This window comes from Corapipo altera, unplaced genomic scaffold (assembly GCF_003945725.1).
Source record: "Corapipo altera isolate COAL_440 unplaced genomic scaffold, ASM394572v1 58, whole genome shotgun sequence".
NCBI lineage: Eukaryota > Metazoa > Chordata > Aves > Passeriformes > Pipridae > Corapipo > Corapipo altera.
This window is the reverse complement of record NW_020884898.1, coordinates 8,276,250-8,296,727: the sequence shown is the minus strand read 5'-3', so window position 1 is coordinate 8,296,727 and position 20,478 is coordinate 8,276,250. Positions and strand designations below refer to the sequence as shown.

General features: G+C 35.9%; 1 protein-coding gene across 1 annotated transcript in view; it reads right to left on the bottom strand.

The window, feature by feature from the left end:
- Positions 1–1,730: 1,730 nt before the first annotated feature.
- Positions 1,731–20,478, bottom strand: part of TMPRSS15 (transmembrane serine protease 15) — a 53,402-nt gene continuing 34,654 nt past the window's right edge. Inside the window, exons 19-27 of the mRNA XM_027648643.1 lie at positions 18,163–18,273; positions 15,131–15,263; positions 10,738–10,833; positions 7,681–7,730; positions 7,100–7,274; positions 4,974–5,155; positions 4,648–4,743; positions 3,604–3,743; positions 1,731–1,911 (exon numbers count right to left, since the gene is read on the bottom strand). Coding sequence (XP_027504444.1) covers positions 1,756–1,911; positions 3,604–3,743; positions 4,648–4,743; positions 4,974–5,155; positions 7,100–7,274; positions 7,681–7,730; positions 10,738–10,833; positions 15,131–15,263; positions 18,163–18,273 — 1,139 coding nt within the window. The 3' untranslated portion in view covers positions 1,731–1,755. The remainder of the gene's footprint in view (positions 1,912–3,603; positions 3,744–4,647; positions 4,744–4,973; positions 5,156–7,099; positions 7,275–7,680; positions 7,731–10,737; positions 10,834–15,130; positions 15,264–18,162; positions 18,274–20,478) is intronic.

Genomic DNA, 20,478 nt, shown 5'->3' with positions numbered 1-20,478 from the left:
TGAGCTGGTTTTTGTGTTTTGTTAACAGACTGAAACAAAATCTACTGTAGTGGTGTATGGTAAATAATGTAGAAATCATGTCATATTTTAATTAAGCATTTTAATGTAATTGCTTCATCCAAGTCAGCTTCTACTGGTAGCAGAATGCACTTTATTTTCAGTGGTTGCTTTCAAGTGAAGGAGAGTAACAGGAGAAGTGGTCCACTACGAAAGATAGAATTTGCACCTTTAACATTTTAATGTTAAAACCTGTGTGTTTTATATGAGGGAATATGTCTAATACACCTTCATACCTTCTCTCTGGCTTAATTACATTTGTATGTGTTCCTTGTGGTCACAGGTGTCTTCATAATGATACCTATTTTGTTCTGGACATAGTTCTCAAATGCTTATGAAGACCTGAAAGCAGTTTGGGACTTGATGCTTTTTTAATCAGTGACCACCAGCCTGTGTTTGCAAATGAGCCTTGTATTTTTAGCACTTCATATCTGCACTTAGCATTGTAAACACCAAATCTGTGAGCTTCTTACAAAACCATACATCAGTATGTATATGTGAAGATATACATACACCATAAATGAAAAAAGCAGTTTGTACTATTGGCACTGTGGAATTAAAAATACATTAAATTCCTACACTAGGTTGAAAACAGAAAGAAAGAAGTGCATCATTTTACACTAACATTAAGAAACCATAGAATTTAAGGCATTGCAACATATTTTAATAGAAATCTATTTATAAAAGAGCTCAAGAAGATACACCTTCCCCTTTTTTTGTTCTTCATCTTCTTTCCCTTTAGAATACTGTAATGGGATATCCTGATAGTTTTTATACCAAGCACAAAATCTGTACTAAAAAAGTACAGAAAAAGCATGTAATATAGGAACACTATTACTTTTTATTCACCAGGAAGAGTAGGTACTCATTATTGTAAGATGCTTTTAAAAAAACATAACTTTTTATGAGAGGAAGTTGCAGTATTGTGAGTCTGCGCTTGGGTGTGCACAAGCCTATATCGTTAATTGCTTGAATAATTGCCAAAACACTTGCCTAGAAAGAAAACTAAAAAGCTATATTCAATCTTTATTTAACTCTATTAATTCCAAATGAATTACACAAGAGAGAACTTTCAGCGAACATTCAGTTTATTCGTTAGAAAGGAGCATGATACATGATCAGCTTTTATGCACAATTCATAAACCTTATTCCAGAGTTTTTGTAATAGACAAAGCAGAGGGACTCCCATGAGCCCAGTTTAAACAAACCTTTATTTTGATATTCAGACAGATCACTGGGAAAGAGTTGACTATGCATTAAATCAAATTGCACATTGAAAAACACAGTATAAAAACATAAAACCAGGGTTTTTTTCACCTAATATTAATAATTTTGATTCTTTTTCACTAAAGCATTTGCAGTTTGGAAACTTTTTATATTTTTCTTTTTTACTGCCCATGCTTTGTAAAACCCTCCACTGCGCATTTAACGCATGGGTGTTCAAAGAAACTGTTTTCCCACACCGTCACATTAAAAAAAATGTAAAATGATAAAACTATTTATTAACAAACCCACAACATCTATTTTGAAATATTGCTCTCAATTGGAAATGGAGTTTTCAGTTACTAATATTTTCCTCCTCAAAATTTAAATATTTATTCAGTTTTTCTGTGAGATTGACATGACAGTCTGGTTTACGTTACGCAGTGGCTTACTTTCAATGTTTAAATTATATCTCTATAATTAAAAAATACCCAGCTAATAGATGATATTTTTGATCCAGTCCACAAACTTGGTGACTCGAACATACACTCCTGGTCGTTCAGGAAGTGCACACTTGTAGCCGAATGATGTTACACCAACCAAAAAACACTTGTCCCCATCTTCAAATGTCAGAGGACCACCTGAATCTCCCTGCAGTAAGAAATTCAAAAGTTAAAAGTGAACTGTTCATCTCTGAAGAAGAGCTTGGTTATTGATGTTTTGTTTTGATGCTTTAATAATAGACGTTGTATCTCTATATGACTTGGGCACCAAGAAGTGAGATCAATATGAATATTTTCATGTGAAAAAAATTCTTGAAATGATACATTTCCTTTTTTTCTTCCTTTTTTTTTATGACGTGATCTTCAACTCTTACCAGTCTTTTAGTACAGAACTGGGTTTCAAGTGATTTTCTTTTTGCTTATTACATTTACCTTCAGCCCTTCATCATTCACAAAGTCTGGGTAAATGTGTAGAATTTTTTTGTTGTTGAATATGTTCAACAAAAATGCAGTTCTATTTTCAGTCACCCCAGAGTTTCTTCAGTTTCAAATTTAGAGAAGGTGGCGACAAGATTTCCAAAAGAGAAGGTGTCCTTTTCTCACAGCTCCCTCTCAATAGTTTAGCAGATGTAGCATTGCAATAGAGGCAGAATTTAATTCAGCCCACAGCCTGACTGGGGGATGAGTCAGACATGAGTGTCTTGTTTTGATGAGAAAGAAAACAATTTTTCATTGTCTATCCAGTTAGTTGAACCAATATTAATTGGTTCTTCTCATGGCCCCGTGAATAGATCTTTACTGGAGAATTCTGCAAGGAGTTGGCCATTAAAATACTTCTACCCATGTCTCTAGGGCATCCCAGAATGTTCAAAGGCTGTGACAGCAGCCTAAAGGGGGAAGTGCTCACAGGACTCACTTGTTCATCTTTGCTTATGGCTGAATGGTCATGATCACAGGACTGGTCACTTGTGCTCTCTATCAGCCCGTGGTGCTGAACTTTTTTTCTCTCTCTCTCTTTTTTTTTTTTTTTCCCCCTCTGGTATGAGATTCAGAAAACAAAAAGGAAAAAGAAAGGCCAGAGAAGGAAGGGGCATTATGCTTGCACACAGTCCTCCTTCTGGACTAAACTAACCAAAGTCACTGCACCTGGTGAAGGCTTAGATTGGGAGAGCTAGGCAGGAACAATTGTGTGAGCGTACTCCTCATTAGGCTTGAGGAGAACCAGCCAGTCTCCATGCCACAGACTCCATATTGCTGGAAGAAAAATTATGTGACAGCCAGTTCTGAGTACATCCTCAAAGAGAAGCAGTGTGTTTATAAGCAGAGCTGGAATGGATAAAAACCAACCCTCCTAGGAAGCAACATATGAGATCAATGCAGAAAGGCAGCCTCTCTGAAATGCTGTGGCATCCACTGACAAAAGGTCTCCAAAGTCTACAGTTTCTGGGGAAAAGCAGCGTTGTTTTCTCCCTTTCCCTTCATGAAGCATTCCTGAGACTTCAATCTATTTGGTGTTTATTTCTCTGTTCTCTGCTCTTCCCTAAACATGTCCCTCTCTCCTTCATAGAATTACTCAGCAGTAACTATTCAAAGCTAAGTGCAGAAAATTTCCAGTCTTATTTAACTCCCTCCATGTTTATGCCAAGATGACATGAAAAAAAATTTTTATTTTTTCAACTTGTATCCTGACAAAGTATTAAACAGTCAGAATGCTGTGGGTAGAAATTATATTCATGGACAGTGATTGTCCCAGTTTTATTGACTGGAGGATCAGGGAGCATTTTATTCAGTAACTAGATTTGGTATATGCTAGCAGTGGAAGTGAGTTGCTTGTATTTACCTGACAGGAATCTATTCCTCCCGTGTCATATCCTGCACAGAGCATATTCTCAGTGATACTGTATTCTGGCATCCATTGTTGGCATTTCTCATTCGAAATGAGGGGTACCTCTGCTTCTTTCAACGTATTCGAAGTGGGACCTGTTGAAAATACAAATCACCTTTACCTGCAGCAATAAATATGTACATCCTGTTTGGAACACTGATGGTTTTGTTCCTTTTCCAGCATGCCGGGCACGCTCCTGAGCAGCAGAAATCCCTAGTTCACTGCTGTACCATTCAGGCTTATGCCCCTGTAACACAGGTACTGATTAAAAGGTGCTCGCTGACTGAATTCTGTCTTTCATTTGTGTAATGGGACTGAATTTGGTTATAATTAAATCAAGATGACTAAAATCAATGAGTATAAACTCACTGTGGGGAGATCTAAGGGAGCTTGGGTAGTGGAGTGTTTCCTCACTATTCATTGTGCAACTTTGACTGAATATTTGCAGTTTTAATAAAAGATTATTTTACTAATTCCTACCCAAAATTTTAAATGAAATTTTATTCTGAAACGTAGAAGGCAGTGCATTCAAGCAACTGCAGAAGTGAAATGGCATGTTTATTGTTTCATAGAGACTCCAAACCTGGAGCATTTGACATACAAACAGCACATACATTTCACACTGCAGTCAGTTTGCTTGACTTCTGGGGAAAATAATTTTCACATTGTCAGAAAGACTAACCTTCCCCCTCCCCCATCCAATATCTGGAAACAAGATGTACATATTTCGTGTTGAGAAAATAGTCATCAAAACTTCTAAGGGGATGTAATAAGGTTACTTCATAGTTTAATGATCTTAGATATGTATGTTTTTTCTAATAAATATGTTAACACACTGTCACTTTGCTTTAGAGAAGAATGGTGGAGTGGGATAGTTCACAAATTTTCTTATGGAGGAGTAACTCTAAACTATTTGACCTTAGCAACTCCTGTGGAACGAGAAACAAGTTTTCCCTCACAGCTGCATGCCTGTCATAATTTTCCAAGCAGATGACCCACCTTCATTCTCAATGTTACCCCAACCAGCAATGGAGCAGTTAATTCCTGGTAAAAACTGTTGGTTTTCTTCTGGTAAGCAGATAGGTCGTATGTAATCTGTGAATGAGAAACAAGCAATGAATTTCAACCTCTTCCCCGTGTTCAGGTTTTTGTGAAGTCTCATAGGAAAATGTGCATTAATTCAAACCCACTTTTTGGGCAAGATATCCAGGAAGAACTGGGCTGACTCCAGGATGTAAAAAATGTGCAGCCACCCGACCACCCTCACACTTAGCACAGTTTTGCATAACAGAGTAAATCTGCCTTATGGGAGAATAACAGCTCACCTGTATATTGCACTTTGTGCTGTAGGTGCATTAGAGCAATATCACTATCTTTTGTTTGCTTCGTGTAATGAGGATTCATAATTATTCGATCGATGTTTCGAAATACTGTTGAAGGCTGAGTCAGATTTGACTGAGTATAGAGGCCAAGGATTGCTTGCCATCGAGATGGTTTTAATTGCCTCCTAGAAGGTGCAAGGAGTACTCACAATTACAAATGATTAATGAAAATTTTGAAAAAAAACGTGTTAGATAAAGGGCTGATGTGGAACCTCATGGTAATTGGTAGCGTTGGCACATTTTGTCAAAATAAATAGCTGTGCTCACAATTTCGTGATGGTAATACTATCTTAAACATCCACACTGCAGATATATGGTGTTGATTTTTTTATGGTAAGCTTATAATGCATTATTTATAATGAATTAATCAGACAGTGGCTCAGGGGAGGAAAATACATTAACTAAATTACTATGGTTTCTTAAACACTATGAAGGATACTGCTGACTGCTCACCAGGCAATTAATATTGGTCCCAGTTAGAAAATTGGAATGGAATATCTAAAGAATAATAGGTCTAAGATGTCATTGAAAACGCTGCAGCTCATAGACTCAGAAAATTGTTCTCTTTTTTTAAAAATCTAAATAGATATGCTAAAACAAAATAATAATCTGCATTTTTTTTCCCTGAGCTACACATGCTGTTTTGAGGCTGTATTCATCAGAGAACTTAATTATTTGCTATTTTTTAATTATCCAGTTTATAGTTTCAAAAATATGTTTTCGACCTGGTTGTAGTACTGAATTGGTTTCTGCTGATCTTTTGTTTTGACATCAAGGGCTTATTTTGTTCTAAACTAGGAGCGCTTAAGTAAATGTTCAGAATTAAGGTGTGAAATGGCAAGCTCTGATTTAGGAAAATTCTAGCAAAGTCAAGATGATAAAATTAAATTTAAGTGAAAATAAAAGGATGATTCAAGTGAAAAGGAAGTATTAAGGCAGTTGTAGGTTTATTGTGTGGAAACTAAGAGGATTTGATCCTTCTCATTTCAGGGTCTTTCTGTGGGATGTAGCCCCTGCCGTACAATGAGGAAACATTAATATTTTGGCACAGTCTCCGCTGCCTTGCTATTTAGCTATTTATAATGAAAACTCTACTGTAATTTTCAATATTAATATTTCTTCTTTTTTTACCATTCCAGTAACTAAGTGTCTTCTACACTTGTTTTTATTATAGATGTTATGAAAGCAAACCCTAGAAAATGTTTAAATATACATCACTTATTTGAATGGTACAAATAACACCATCTAGAGGATATCCAATATTGCCTAATCAATGCACATAAATCAAGATTCATTCTAGTGATGCACAGTAAATCTTGGTCAATCTCTGATAGTATACAGTAGGAGCAGGCAACGTTGAGTTTACCTTTATGGGGTATGATGTCATTCTTTGTACCACTGGCAGGGATTCAACTAATTTATGGAGGCCCACATTAATTACGGATTAAGTACCAATGCTCAGAATTGGTACCATACCTTTAAAGTGCAATTCTTTATTGTGCAGAAAATGCTGCTTAGTTTCCATGATTCTCTGCATTAAAGTAAGGACTGAGGATTTATCAGAAAGTAAAGGAGCTTTTAGCTGAGCCCACAAGTGATTCAAAGCGCAGTCATTAAACAGCGAGCTTGTTGTTAATTTTTTATATCAGTGTCACAATTTATTCGTAGTCTGATACCTCCTTAGTGAACTTGCATATGAAACAAGTGTTCTACTATCTTTAAAATAAAAAAGGTGTGGTATGGATGTCATATGGCCACTTCAGCAGGTTGAAAGGTGCTCTGGAGCCAGCGGAGAGAAAGAGGTACTTGCGAATTTATTCTAAAGTAAATTTTTTTTAAAGTAAATTTTCTAATTTATTCTAAAGTCAACATCTGGAAGCACCCTAAAAAGTGCTGCTTCCCAGGGATTTCAGTAGGATCTTTTGAAAGTGCGTTTTGCTCTGTACAGGACTGATAAATCTCTCAGGTCATACTTCAACAGAGCTTTAGTGGCGACTACCCACTGTTTGGGTAGTTGATTTTGGGGGGTGGTGTCAGAATGTATTAGTTCTGAGTGCCATGAACTTTACCCAAATACACAATGTGCTGCTGTCACCAGCCACTCGTCACTGACAAGGGAAGCTCCACAAACAGGTAGTAAATTAAAATGGAGTGAAACTATCCAAGGCCAAGCCTCTCTTCTGGCATCACTTCCACCTATAATCCTTGTGGTGTTGTTCTGAGTTACCAGGTGTTTTCCACAAGCTAAAATAAAGAAAAAAAAAGATTAAGGAGATATAGTAAATTTTATAAAAACTAGTCAATATTCTTGGAAAAAATAGGCTTTGTAGAATCTGAACTGCTATTCAAAAATGGCAGAAAAAAGTTTGGTGTTTTATAGCTGAAATCAAGATGCAACTTTATAACTTGGATTTAGATGTGTTCTTTCCTCAGACTTTCTGGATTTTTTATATATGTTTTTGGTATAGATCAATCTCTAGTGAATACTTAACACTGAAAACAAGTGAAGACTGTAAATTTTCCTGTGTTTATATCATTATGACTATAGCTTTTATAGCCCAATCCCTAACCTTTCCGTTCAAGCTGTAAACATTAGGCTTTATGGTCTGAACAATTTGATTTCCCTGGAAAATATTCCTAGAGTACTTACACTGAAAGTTACATTGCAGATGAACCACCAGGTTGTTCAAACAGTGTTCTCTAGAAGGAAAGTGCAATTAAATCACAAGTATCTGCACACCAGATAGCTCTAAATGATTGTCAAATACATAAACATACACACATATATAAATGTATATAATCATACATATATGTACATTAGTCTATCAGTTTATCAGTATCCAGCTGTTAAATAAAATAATTTATCCCACATGCTTAAATTATTTTTAGTTATAAATACACAACATTAAGCAATATATAAGATTAAATTTACATATTCCCCTCCAATGAACACTTAATTGGTTTATGTTATGGAAATAAATGTAGACATCCTTGTGTTTTAGGGAAATGAGTCATCTGTCTGTGACAGACTCTCAGTAGAATTGTAACTGCCTATAGCATTTTTTTCTTACCTTTTGAGATGTTTTCAATACCTTACCACTAGAGATCAGTGTGACCAAAGAATTTAAGAGGATAGTTTGATACCACTGTATCATTTTACTAAGATAATAATGCACTGTAAAATACATAGCTGCATCTGGAAGGTTAGAAATTATTTAGCAGAGATATGAAGCCAGAGGCTGAGGAGCACAAGATCACAGATCAAAACTACTCAAGCATTTCTGACACCCAGAGGTTTTAAGATTGTGTTCATAGCTTGTAATGAATCTGAAACACTTGAGACAGTGTGTGTGCTAGCAATTTCTATCTGATACACACAGAAATACATCAGAGAGAGAGAAAAAAAAAGTCTGCCAATGGTTTGTTTACAGTGTTCATTTCCACATAATTTTTAAATAGGAAAAGGGAAGGTTACTTTAAAAAGGATATGATATGATGTATCCCTCACTATGTTTGCTCTAAAATCTGATGTCTCTTGTGGGGGAAATAGTGCCTGACATGACATTTTCCCGATGGCATAGTGGTACAAGGAGGAAAGCGGGAACTGTAACCACCCAGCACCTGCTTAGTTAAACCTTCACTACAGAGGGGTAAGAAAAAGATATCCCTTCACCTCTGAACAGTCTCCCATCACCATCTTTTGCAGCTGTAATTTAAAAACTGGAAACCAAATTCTATAATTTGTATTCAAATCTATATTGACTTCATAAGGGCATCCCTTTCTAGCGAGGCGAACATCAAGGAGAACAACCAGAAATGCACAAAACCACTGGAAACCAAGACCATCTTCTGCATAAACATTGCAACTAGATACTCTTGACCAAGCTCCCTCCACAGGCTTTAAAAGGGTGATCAGTGGGGCTGTGTATTAGCTCCTTTATTTATCTAATCCTATGTTTTCTTATAAGTAGATGAATAAACTAGCCAAATGAATGCCCAACGTGTCAGATTTGTCCCTATAATTTTACATAAAAGCAAGGAGTCACATGTACCAAGGGTCTTTGTCCCCTCACCAGTACCTACTGGTTGCTTTAGTAGAAATTACTTCATGGATCTCTGCTTTTTCTTCTTCCTGAAGCTTTCTCCCAGCAGGAAAAGCACTTCCTTGCCTGCACTTCAGCTCAGCAGTCCTCAGCTGCCTCTTGGTCAGCACAGGAGAGGCCAAAAGGAAGGAGAGGCATTGGGTGTGCTGAATATAAAACCCCTGTGCCTCCCTGAGTGTCAGCTACCAAACAGCATGCCAGGCAGACATCTGGAGTGGTTGGGATATCTGTGAGCATGATCCGCACTTAGAACTGGCAAAAGCAATTATCCCTGTGGAATCTGCTCACATATATCTACCAGGCAGGATTCTGCACTGTTACAAAGCTATCCTGCCAAAAATCACATTACCTGAGGGCATCAGAGAACACTTTTACTGTCTCTGTCACTGCAGCTTTCAAGTCCTATTATGTGTGCCCTCCTTTGTTTCAGTGGTGGATGCACTTGAGTAAAGACCAAAGGCAATGTGAGAAATACATTTTGTAATTAGATTACCAGTTAATGAATTCAGTTGTTTGAATTATCTAGTCTGTGTGATCTTTCTATCATTCATGATATGTACAAAAATAGTGTGTCAATCTGTAATGGTGGTACACTGTAAAATGATTCCTATCAGCTATTCATGTGAAAAATGGTAGGAGACACCTATTTCTGCAACAGAAATACAACTAAGATGAATGAATTTATTCCATTTCCTCCTGCATTAATCACTTTTTAGTGTTTAATTGATATTAACAGAAGAAATCTTTAAATCATTATTGCTCTTCAAGATGTCTTGTGGCAATTCTGGTTTAGAAATCCATTCAAGAAAAAAAGAAAAATAGCTTGCAATGACATTTCATTAGTTTAAGATACTTTCACCACCAGTGAGAATAATAAATAAATGTTTGGGAGTATAATTAGGACATAAAATGTATGTTTTATTTTTTTTTCCCCCGGAGATAAAATAGAGCATAGAAAAATAATAATTCTCTCCTTCTTTATTACTGTGTGGTATGTTTATAAAGGAAAACTGAAAGAACATGGACTCTTGCCGTCCTCAACACGATTTCAGCATTTTAGCAATTAGACAGTAATTTTCTGCCTCAATGCTTCTGGTAAGATTCCAGAAAAATGTGCATAGTAAACCCTCTTATAAGCAGAAAAACAGCAATTGAAGTCATTATATATATTTTTTAAAAATTGATGATGGATTATAATTATGGGTGAATGTCACTTCATCTAAATTCTACTATATTATATATTCATAATTTAGAGATTTCTAAACAAGAAATGTTTTGCTAAAATAGCAGTATTTATTGTTCCCACAGTGAATGCATAAAGACTTCACTTAAGATCTTACTGAATGCTACCTAAAAATGTAGGAAGCATCTTTTTCCCTTTTAATTTGCAATATATGGAGGAGAATAGAAGGGGAAGAGCTGCCCAATGTTACCCAGAACCCACCAGTAGACAGAGAATAAAACCTAGACATGTTTATAGTCCAGACCATATACAGAATCTTGTTACCTCTCAGATAAATTTGAGCTAGAAATTAGTGTATAAATGATCACCACCATACTTTCAACTTATCATTTGTATGAGGAAGAAACCTCACTCTACCTACCTTTCTGTAAATATTAGGGTGTGGTTCACTCCTTCAGTGATGTTGACAAACGGGCTGTTTCCAGTGAATAATACAGTTGATGACATATTTGCATTCCTGGGAGGAAAAGATGTGTATATTTTTAGATATTTACCCTGTTCCACTGGTAGAGTAATATTTGAGAAATGATTCTGCTGGTGGAATAAACAGCATGAGTTTGTTCCCCCCCCTCCCCGAAATAATGACTATTTAGCAGGAGATTCTTGAGGCTTGAAACTCATATGGATTAAAATGTGACTCACTTACTTCCACTCTTACATCTTACTCCAAGATTTCTAATGCTACAGTAATATTGAAAGAGATAGAAATTAATTGTTTTAACAGCAGTAAATATATTTTTTTTCTTTTCTGTGACACAACGAAGGGCTTGCAATACCAGTTCTTAAATACATAGAGCTAAAACTTAATATGCCAAACAGAGCAGTAATAGCTGAGCCTTGGAGTATCACAGTCTTGCTTTTTGGGGGGGAGTATAATTACACTGATACAATACTGTCTAGAAAAGAACTGAAACTGTATTTTATATCATGAAGAATGTAATGCAATAAATGTTACCTTCCTTAAAAGTTAAGTTTCACCTTGCAGATCTGTTGATATCAAAATAACTGTGGAGTACGTCAAGGGTGTTGTGTTTGCTATTGATCACAATAGTTCCTCTGAAGTGGGGTGTAGTCATAGAATCATAGAATAATTTGGATTGGAAGGGACCTTTAAAGGTCATCTAATCAGTTTAAAGGTCACCAATTAGTCTGTTCCTCAGCCTACTTAGTTTTTTGCAGCAATGGCTTTTTGAACACTAGGAATTCTGTGTAAAGATAAATTGTTTTGATGTTTCTAAATCATATCCAGATTTGCTTTATAGCTCATTCTGCATCATATACCTTGTGATACTTCATATGACCAGCTTGGAACATATACCTATGAGTCACATTTGTTTCCCTCGAGGAAATATGGGGAAAAAAGATGGCTGTGGTTAAACTACATAACTTTTGGAGGGATGACAGCCTAGTCCCATCTGACCCTTTAGCCATACATATTTCAGGAGCAAGAGGAGAACCACTTGTGCAGGTTTGACACACAAGGAGCAAAGTGTGTATGAAAGAAGTATCATCTCTCCTCTTCAAGTGCTGGGAAGCATGATGTCTAGAATCTGCCTTCAATTCTGCTGTGTATGGAGACTAAGACTAGGTACAGGGAAAGGGAGGTGTTCAGCAGCCCTACTGTGCCACTAGAGAGCTGTATGACTCACCTGCTGGAAAAGTCACTACTGCCACATTTCTCATCCTGGAAGTGACAAAATCCACTTAATTTTGTCTCTCTCTCTCTCTAAATATATGAAGAATGTCTGTACACTCTAGCCTAGTGTACAGAATCTTTCTAGTGTAAACATTAGTACACTAATATGCACTTCAGTGATTACCCCAGAACAGTGACTTGACCTTTCAGACAGTCGGGGAAAATAGTAAAGTGCCAGTCCACGTAGGCCTAAAAAAACCCCTGTGTTTACATATGGACTCATATGAAGAGCTGCTATTTTCTAACTGCTTGCATTCACACAATATATAATATGAAAATTTGAACACTATAAATAAAACTAACCTCTCTATACTTTCTGCATCTGAAATGAAGTTTCCTAAGCAATGGGTTTAAGCCAAGCTTCCTAATGTCTGATCCTAAATGAAGCTGTGGGCCTACACATCCCAAAAAATCATTGACATTCCTCCTATGCCTTTAAGGTCAAAGAACACATTATTAGTTGTTGACAACTGACATGAAATTAAGTCTATCACCAAGTTACGAGGACTGTCCTAATTCTGGTCATCAACGCTGCAAACACAGTCTAAACACACCTGAGAACTACACTCTCTCTTACACTGAGTCCATGACTCTTTGGTGGATGACACTGGGAAATGGTGAGGATGAAAACTTCATCGATCTGGAAATCTCAGACAAGACATCGTATTCCAGTGAAATAAATTTCTGCTCAAGACTTTTGTGAGAATTTTACAGTTCAGTAAAGAGCCAGCTGGCTCTGGTCCCAGAGAAACAAGCATGTTTCACACCAGACCAGTGGAATGGTGAAAAGTTCAATGTATGATTTTCTTCATTCCAGGAAATATGATACTGATAATATTCAGAATTTAACTGTGCTGTCAGATGCATACAGCTGCAAGCACAAGCTGAGCAAAGGATCATTTTCAGATGTCCCAAGAGCATCAATTTGTTCACATTCTACCCCAGGCTCATTAAGAATATTTGTAACTGATTTGCCTAAGTTGTATTTTGTAGATGAACATACAGACATGCCTCCAGATTTGCTTCCTGTTTGGCACATATTACAAGTGCAACAGTCATATATTTGAAAAATGGAGGCAAAAGTATTCACACGTGTAGTTTATTAGAATCTGTGTGGAACATGGCACTTTCTAGCCCAGCTACATGAATAATAAGTATATGCTACAGGAATCTTTTAATTTCAGTCCTTTTAATAAATTAAACAGCAAACGAGATTAGCAAATTATCAATTAACAGTGAAGGCAAGTTGTCCTAGATGAACCTTAGCCTTCTTTCTCTAATAAAGCATGATTCTAGGTTGTAATTCAGTACAGCAGCATGAGTTATAGCCTACTTAGCATCTGTTATTACAAACAGTAATTTAGCAACAAATGCGGTGAGATTTATTAACAAATATGCTGCTACAGTGGGATTCAGGGAAGGCAGAAATAGTGTGTTTTATATATATATATATATGTATTATATCTATCTATATATCTCTCTCTATATATACACATATATACATACACACACCACACACACATATATATATATATATATATACACGTGAGAATTTTATCCTATTCTGTAGCATCAGTAACAGCAGTAGCTGTAGCCCTCAGGTTACAAAAAATGTGATACAATTTATGTTTAAAAATAATTTTTCTTGACGATGGGAATATTTAATAGACAGAAATGAAATTAAAAAGAAATAACTGAGGAACTTAAAAGGAAATTTTTTAGCAAGTGCTTCTGACTAGTTTATAGAGAACCTGAAACATACTGCCACAGAACATTATGGGGGCAAAAACATAAGTAATTTTTAAAAGGTAATAGAAAACACCATGGAAGACAAAGTTCGTTGAAGCCTATCAAATATAAAAATGTAATTTAGATCAATAGACCACAAAATTACTCCTTTCCAGAAGTTGCAGAGGGAAAAGAGGCAAGGGAGAGGGAGAAAGAATCAGAGAAAGAAGGCTACTGGCCACTCTAAAGAGGGTGGTATTTGCCTAGAAATATATTTAAACATGGTTTGTTTGTTCTTATATGTATGCTTAAGAGGTAACTACATACCTAAATTACAATCAGCATTTGTGTGTGTAACTATCAGATATTTATGTAAATGCAGTACCTACTCAAAGGGAAAAAAGTAAAGAATCCAACAAACATTCATCCAGTGATTAAAAGTATTTTTGAGACAACACTTGGATATTTTTCTAAATCCTTCTAACTCCGTGATTGCTACAATTAATTTATCAGAAGGGCATTTGCAGGCATCTTTCTGTGGTCAGAGACTAAAATAATGAACTGTAAGCTTAGAATTTAATTTAGTTATTACTTGGATGAGTGACATTCCCTAAAAACTTCAGCACTGCACGAAAGGTATTTATTATTCAGTGGATGGCAGTGAAGTTTCTTGCAATGTAAGTAGGGCCAGAGTTTAGGTCGTGAATTTTACCACAGATTGAAAAATGCAACACCCCTGTGTTCAACCCTCCCCACCTTTCCCCCTAAAATTCTTCTGAACAGTGACTGAAACCAAATCTATTTTTCAGTCATATACTTCCCTCCTCCCTCCCTACTCTAAATACACCTCAAGAGAAATGCAGTTTCCTCTCCCAACAGCTCAGATCTAATGATAGGTATGAAATGTGTTGGGAACCCAGTAGCAAAATATCCAAGGGATTATCTTGAATTTACTTGAAATGAACAGCAGCAGGATAAAACCAAGGCTGCTGTTTGCTCCAGCTTTACTCTTCAGTCATCCTTATAAAAGTGAAGACACAAATGATGACACAAAGTGATAAAAGACTAATGCCTCCACATCATTCTCCTAATGTTCTCCAACATGTGTCCTCATGCCCAATCTGCCATATTCAGAGTCACCAATCCTGTGGAGAATGCCATCAAAACAGAGTTTGTGACACTTACAAATATGTTGGCACACCAAGCCTCTTCACTTGACAGAGGAAGATACATTTTTTTGGATAATAAAGACACAGTAAAATGAGGGGGAAGACGCCAATATACACTCAACAAATCTGTGAACAAGTGACAATGAATATTTCTCACTCACCCAAACCCCAACAGCTGGCAAACACTGTCTGAAATCTCTTCATTCCAATCATCTGCACATGCCAGGTGCCATGTCTTCCCAATCCTGGCCTGTACCAGTCCTTCGGTGATTAGGGAACCATTAAGTAATCTCACTGTAGAAAAACGTGGACAGAAGCATTTTAGATAGGTGGTAAACCATGTTCTTCCCACCCCCTCCCCCCAGCAAGCAGACAGAAATGTAATATAAACAGATTTATTACTGCCAACAAAGAATACAACAAAAGTTAAAATGCATTTACAGAGGTAATAAACCTAGCATCTCCAGGATGTTGTCTCCCACAGGAAGGAAATGTTACTGTTATCTCCTTTTATATTTCTGCCACAGGAGAATCCTCAGTATTGTGCAAATATCTCAGAAACAGACAATAAACAGTACATTTTCCATCAACTTAAACCAGTTTTTTTTTCCTTAAGTAGCATTATATAATTTCCAAATAGTGTGTGAACACATGATGCTCAGTAACACTGGTTAGAAATAAGGTTAAAATGAGAGTTGACAGAAAAAAATGGACTTTCCAGTTCCAATTGCTAGGAGTTTTCACTGTTTCCACTGCAGTTTTAGTTAAAACACTCAAATAATAAAAGCTCACCAAAAGTCAGTCTTTGTGTCAAAACTTTTCCCAAAACAAAATATTTGGAACAAAAGTTTTTGGTGAAAAATCTCACACTATGAGCATAGTGCCAAGACAGTTGGACAATAAGGCCAAGGGAATCTCATATATGTATACAAACATATAAAATAAGAATTTTAATATATAACATTAAATATATATATATATATATATTATAAGGAGGTCAATAGAATCTCATATATGCCTTAGGAGCTACAGCTGCATTTCAGGCAGGTGGTAGTTATTGCCATTATGAAGTAGGGAAAAACATGCAATGCATTGAAATTTACTGGTTACTAAAATTTTTTTTTAAATCTTAATTGTGCAGAAAACCTTTTTCCACCAAAATCCTTTCACAAAGAGTACCCACTCTAGTAAATAAAAAAAATAGATATTTAGGAATATCTCTTTGACACCCGGAGTACATAAATGAAAGAAGTGATATATAATTATTAATTAATGGTAAATCTTAGTGATGAGAAATTTCTGAGTAGTCTTGAAAAATTTCATAATTGCATGTACTGCAAGATTTCTCCAATTTACTTTTGACACCTCTCTTCTACTTGAACTATAATTCCTTTTCCTCCCTCCTCATCTGATCCATGTTCTCCAAATTGCTGGTAAGGGATAAGACAGTCATTGAGCATTCAACAACTGATTAATTCAAATATCATATATTTTAGAATTCTGCCTTTTCTTTGCAGTCCCTGGGAAGTTTCAAAGGTTGGGGTATTTGAAAAGACAGTTTGTCTAGTTCAAATTGCTGCTTCTGCTAATAAATTGAAATTGGTTTCAGGAAAATGAGCAAGGCTTTTAGAGGTTTAAAAGGCTCAATGTGAGGATTTTTAATTGAATTTTCATTTTGTTTTAAGATGTAGATTGATTCAGCCAAAGTTTGGATTAAATGGATTTTTGGAAACAATTCTCCCAGTCTTTTCATGTGAGCCAATTTGTTACAAAGTAGCAGACAATTGGTGGCAAAATAAATCTTTTGGAAAACGTACATCATGCTACTGTAGATGATAGTTGCCTTGTTCAGATCTTTTTTAGTAGTGAGTGGAAAAACCCAGTCAAGTACTCTTTGTTTAAGAAGAAACTGAAGTGAATTTTACTCCATACATTTTAAAAGAAGAATATGTTTGCAATGAAATAGCTAATTGCACCAATGCAAAGAGGGAATCTGTGTCTTCAGACATATATATATACACACATGTATTTATATATGCCATATATACAAAAATACATATGTATATATATATACACATGTAAAAGATGTTGAAATCAACGAAGACTGTCAGCACACATCCTAGGATGTATCTGATCTTTAAAACAAAAGAAGATTATGTTGTCCTGAGTTTAAAGACCACTTCTAAAACTTGCATTAGTGGTCCATAGTAGATTGTCAGAATAGCACTTCATCAGAAACAGCAGTTTAACTTCTGTGCTAGGCTCAACATGATTTAAATGTTAATTTTACATCTGAGTTATTGTTTAGAGAATGGTACTTCCCTATTTTGTGAAATGAATTAGTATACTGTACGCCTACATTTTGGAAAGAGCCACTTTACCAGAGGACTAAGAAATAGCAGCTATTGGTCTCCTTTTTGTAGGAAAAAGCACATTCATTGTGAACTATGGATGCTGAAGCTGTGCTGTCCCTTCGCCCTATAACAATGCATCCACAAAGCAGACTCCAGGTGGGCTGGAGGGTGCCATGTGTTATGATTTGGCTTCATAGCCACAAAACTATTTGGGAATTTCCATCAAGAAGACTTATTCTCTAGCCTGCACTACAGAATTTATACTGCTGTGAAACTCAAATTAATTACAGCAAAACCTGGTGGAATTTGGGAATACAAAATGGATACAGAAGAAATGGATATGTTGAGTTTTCATCTAATTTTGAAGACATTCTAAGCAGCTATAATTTTCATCAGAGAGGAACTTCCTATCTTTTCCAGAGATCTTCACTCTAGTAGATATATTATCTCAGAAAAGTGACTGAGATTTTCTTGCCCTGACAAACTGAATGAGACACTGCTGTGTAAACTGGCATGGCCTGCATGTATCTGCAGTATTCTGCATTTGCTGAGATTTGGTATCTGTTTTCCTAGGCAATTCCTGCCAAATGTGCATGGCTTATATTGGATATTAGGAAAAACTTCTTCACCAAAAGGGTTGTTGAGCCCTGGAACAGGCTGCCCAGGAAGTGGTGGAGTCACCATCCCTGGAGGAATTTAAAGGACGTGTAGATGTGGCACTTAGGGACGTGGTTCAGTGGCGGCCTTGGCAGTGCTGAATTAATGACCGGACTTGATGATCTCAAGGGTCTTTTCCAATCTAAACAATTCTATGATTCTTTGTATGAAGGAAACCTTACTGCATTTTGCTTCGTCTGAGCCATCTTCACAGTCAGGTACGTTGTCACAAAGGTTACTCAGTGATATACATTTCCCATTACCACACTGATGTTCATCAACTGTGCAAGCTCCTAAAGGAAAGAGAGAAAAATTAGTCCTTAATTATGAGGAAGGTTGATGTTTGCTGGAGATCTTAACAGTTCACCTGAAAGAAAAATGGAGGGCATAGCATGCAGAACCTTTGATTTCCTTTTCTTTCCATTTCCATCTGCCTCTCTTTCAAAATAAAGATAATTTTTAGATAAATACATGCTAATTAAGAATAAAACCTATGGTACCACACCTTGTAGTTTCTGCTATAGTTAGCGTTGCTCAGTTACTAATGTTCTATTACGTAGAATAATTCTTGGAGTGAAAAGTCAAATCCTGTCAAAAGTGACTAATGAATTTAAGTTTCAAATGTTCATCACTTTTAAAAGAGTTTAGAGGCCTTAAAGTATGTCAAGTCAATCATACAAGCAAAGAGGCACTGAGAACAGAGTCTCCTTCTGAAACCTGTTTGTGAGGAAATGGAAGGGACAAAAGTAGCAGAAATGAATGAGGAAAGCAAGCACAAAAGTAACATTAAGCTACTTCAGTATCAGATATAATATAAAAGCAGATGAGATAGAGAATAAACATAAAGTTATAATCCTCTCTACAGCCAAAGTGTATTTTTAATGGCTGCATTCAATATATTTACAGGAAATATGCAGTCAAATCCTATTGAAAAATTGTTTATTTTCTTTATTTTACCTTCTTGGTCTTAATGACTGAAATATTTAATTATTTAGAAGCCTTATTTGAGGCAAGATAATTGCTTTGTTTCTGAATGTTTTAATATTTTTATAAAATGATTCATTCATCAATCAGCATGACCTGTACCAAATGGAAGCAAAAGAATATATCATAAAAGGTCTGAGCCAGTTTTTCACACATTCATATTTCTTCGAACTTGATTCTCACTTATATAGACTTTTTTATTATATTGCATACTGTGAAAAACATTTCTGTTCAAATTATGCTTCCTTTTCAAACCCCTAATATTTCATGAAAAATCAAATACAAAGAAAAATCTATTTTCTTCTAAAATTAATTTATTTGCTGACTATCCTTTTATCCTTAGGCCTCCATGCTAATGATATTACTCTCCATCCTTTGGCTGTGAAGATCATGAATAAGCATAATTCTTTTCCAAATGGAACCCTTTTAATATATTTAACAAGAACTGGCAATGGCCATTCAGAGAACTCTGCCTTGCTAAGCTTAATTTTTATTTTACAAAAAAACATGGGCAAATCTGGCTCAGCAAAGATGCTGAACCAGCCAAAAAAAAAAGTGTTGTTGGACTGAACAAATGTGATAGAGAAGGCAGAGTAGGAAGCACCAAAATGGTCCTAAGTACATATAAACCAACCTCTCGATCTTGCACAATGGGATGAAGTTGAGTTACTTTTACAATGTAAATCAATAGTGAAGACTTTTAGATAGTAATAAAATTATAGAATTATTATTACTCAATCTGTAAAAAATCTGCAGCTATCTAAACATGCCGGGACACATTTGCCTTTTCTGATATTTAAAGCAAGAAAAAGAGTGTAAATTCTCGTTGACTTTCTGTCCATGTAAATGAACAGTACTTCACACATCCCCCAATATCTATTGCTTTTTATTTCTCTGTTTTTCTTCTGTCAGACTTCCACAGAAGTAATACAAAGCCTCTAAATAATTCTGTCAAGATTTGGCCTAGAGTTAGTGTAATTATTTGTCCTGATAAGCATATTGCTGTTCCGTATAATTTGAATTTGGCTCCATTTTGCAAGATTTTGGAGAGTTGCTTGATGAATTATGAGTGACAAATCTAATTGCGGTCCCCAACAAAATCAAGGGTCTTTCAGAAGGGGACTGGTTGGGACCAGAAATGCTACTGTCCAAATATTTAATAAATCAGCTCTTCCCAGATTATTCACATGCTAGGGACAAATTTTTTTAAAGACACAAGAAGGACCGTATTACAAATATTGATCAGAGTTACCATATAAAATTTTCTCTTCTAGTGGATATGATCAATAATAAACATTTTACGAATGCATTTAAACACACATTAATGACACCCTCAAATGAGTCACAAAGTGATGCTCTTTTCTGGGGCTTGTATAGGGAATAGTTAGTATTTGACCTTTATACTTGAATAGATTTTGGTCAAAACACTAGATCAGTGAGTTGCAGGTGATACAGACAATTACACTAAAGAAACAAACACATCATTTTTCATGCTAGAAAACATAAAGTCTAGG